Source organism: Sphaeroforma arctica (assembly GCF_001186125.1).
Source record: "Sphaeroforma arctica JP610 unplaced genomic scaffold supercont1.987, whole genome shotgun sequence".
In the NCBI taxonomy this organism is placed as follows: Eukaryota; class Ichthyosporea; order Ichthyophonida; genus Sphaeroforma; species Sphaeroforma arctica.
Genome location: NW_014039571.1, coordinates 13,301 through 15,856, shown reverse-complemented (window position 1 = coordinate 15,856; position 2,556 = coordinate 13,301). Strand labels below are relative to the sequence as shown.

Genomic DNA, 2,556 nt, shown 5'->3' with positions numbered 1-2,556 from the left:
TATATATACTACACACACACACACACGCACACACGCACACACACACACACACACACATATATATATTTAGATCTATTTCGACTTCTACTTATATTTATATTTATATTTATCGTTATATTTATATTTGTTTATATATTTATAGGTACTTGCGTATATATATACGACCACGTAAAACTAGATAAACATATTTGTATGTATTGTAATAATACATCCTCTACTCAAACATTGTTACAATTTGTACATACAGTTTATTTGTACAGAATGCTGCTCTAGTAGGGCATAGGCTCCTGTTTTATCTAGATGATACCGATAAACCCTAGTCTTACAGAGCCGCTGTATATTCGAAGTCGTTGGTGATCTGGGTTTCATCTGCTACCTTACTCCGGTACAGATCCGTCATCATTCAAATACACCAAAACCCTAAACCCTAAACCCTATCCCTTTTTATATATATAGAACTACCCTATATATACACACATCAGGGCCCACATCAATTGCTACCATGGTACCGTCATTAACCAAGAACCCTGTCAGCTGGGCTGTCGATAATGTCTTGCTTATGGGAAGGCCGGGGGACGCTCCGTTTATCGTAGCTGGTGACATCGAGGGCTTCTTCTGTCTCTTTATGAATACGCTTTTGGATTTCACGCTGCTCATATCGCTAGGGCAGGCGAGCGGACTACACAAACAGTACATACAAGAAAAGGTATGTGCAGGTTTTCACAATCATTTGGTGCCAACCCCCAACCGACTTTGGGTTACTGATTTGTACGCCTTCTGTCTGTTTGTACGGCAATTTTGCACTTTGCATTTAAACGTATTTCTTGGCCAGACTGGTGCAGTATAAAAACAGTATATACGTAATAGAATGAGTTGGTGAAAGTAGTTAGCATGGCTACGTTTTCTGTCAACGTTGTGGTTTGACAATACATATTTAAAATATTTTGTCGGAAACAATGGTCACCGCTGTCAGATCTATCATATGGATGTCCGGCTTCCGTACCCCCGACTCAGATGCTTTCGGACACATACACCACCTATTACAACGCACAGTCTACACACCCACACATACACATATCTCTTGACACCTACCTGCATGCTGCTAACCAGGCACTCCTGATTGTTGTCCTGTCCTGTCCTGCAGATTATACCTGGGGCTGGTTTGGCCTGTTTGCTGGGCAATCTGTACTACTCGTGGGAGGCCAGGCGGATCATGCGCCAGGAGAAGCGACACGACGTCGCTGCTCAGCCCTTCGGTATCGCCACTCCGTCCCTTATAGGGTTCTATACCCTAGTCCTCTCACCCGTTGCCAAGGAAACCGGCGACTCGGAAATGGGGTACAAGACCTGCCTCATCCTGTGCCTGGTAACCGGGATCATCTATCTGTTTGGCTTCCTTATAGGCCCTGTGATGATCAAGTGTTTGCCCCAAGCGGCTAACATGGGTGCGCTGGCGACCGTGGGGCTGAGCATTCTGGCGGTGCCATACACGCTGGAGACGTTTGAGAAGCCTTTTCTAGCCATCATCCCGTTCCTGTTGTTCTTTCTCATGGTATGTGGAGACCTTCTGGTAGGGTTTGTGTTTGGGTTGGCATATCGCGCAACGGCTTGACATATGCCGATAGGCGTATTTATTTTGTATTTACAGACACGTCTGTACGCACACTACTTGGGCCAGTCATTGGAGTGTGTAGCATATTGTACACACAAATATATATAAATATAAGTATACATATGCATACTCGTATTTATGGGATGTATGTGTACAGAGTTTATGTTGACACACACCGTCATTTGTCCTTTGTAGGTTTGTGGGCAAGTCAAACTCCCCTTCCGCTTTCCGTACGGCATGGTAGTGGTGCTAGTGGGTACCGGCCTGGGCTGGGTGCTCCGTTGGAGTGGCAGTTCAGAGTGGAAGGTGACGGGCGACTCCCTACCCTTCGAGTGGTACTATCCCGAGTTCCACTACGAGTTTCTGTGGGATGCCTATCCGCACGCCCTCCGCTTGCTAACTATAGCCATCCCCTTAGCCCTGGTCAACGTGGTAAACATTATCCAGTGTATAGCTGTGTCGTCGGACCAGGCTAACGACAAGTTCTGCTCGTGGCACTCGTTCATAGTGAACGGGGTCATCACAGCCATCTGCGCCTTCCTGGGCAATCCGGTCCCGACCGTGATATATATAGGACAGCCCACTTTCAAGAATCTGGGTGCGAGAAGCGCGTACTCGATTATCAATGGGGTGGTTCTGTATGCGCTGTGTTCTCTGGGGGCGATAGGGTATATCCTGGACTACATGCCGCAGGAGAGCATGACCCCGATTCTGCTGTATATTGGCCTGGATATCACTGTTAGTGCTATCACGCATGTGCCCCGTAACCATGGTATTGCCGTGGCCGCTGCGTTGTTACCTGGACTCGCGAAGATGTCTGGCATCCAGTTTGATAGTATTATGAAGGCTGTCAACGAGGTAGGGTTGTGTCTTACTATGTATTTTTTGCATATATGTACATATATATATATATATATATATATATATATATATATATATATATA

At 45.7% G+C, this 2,556-nt stretch overlaps 1 protein-coding gene across 2 annotated transcripts in view; it reads left to right on the top strand.

Annotated features, from left to right (window-relative positions):
- Positions 1 to 2,556, top strand: part of SARC_09563 — an 8,146-nt gene that overhangs the window by 1,305 nt on the left and 4,285 nt on the right. For both annotated transcript variants that reach the window (XM_014296416.1, XM_014296415.1), the window contains exons 2-4: positions 457 to 706; positions 1,145 to 1,552; positions 1,808 to 2,470. In XM_014296416.1, the coding sequence (XP_014151891.1) occupies positions 503 to 706; positions 1,145 to 1,552; positions 1,808 to 2,470 (1,275 nt within the window). In that variant the 5' untranslated portion in view covers positions 457 to 502. The remainder of the gene's footprint in view (positions 1 to 456; positions 707 to 1,144; positions 1,553 to 1,807; positions 2,471 to 2,556) is intronic.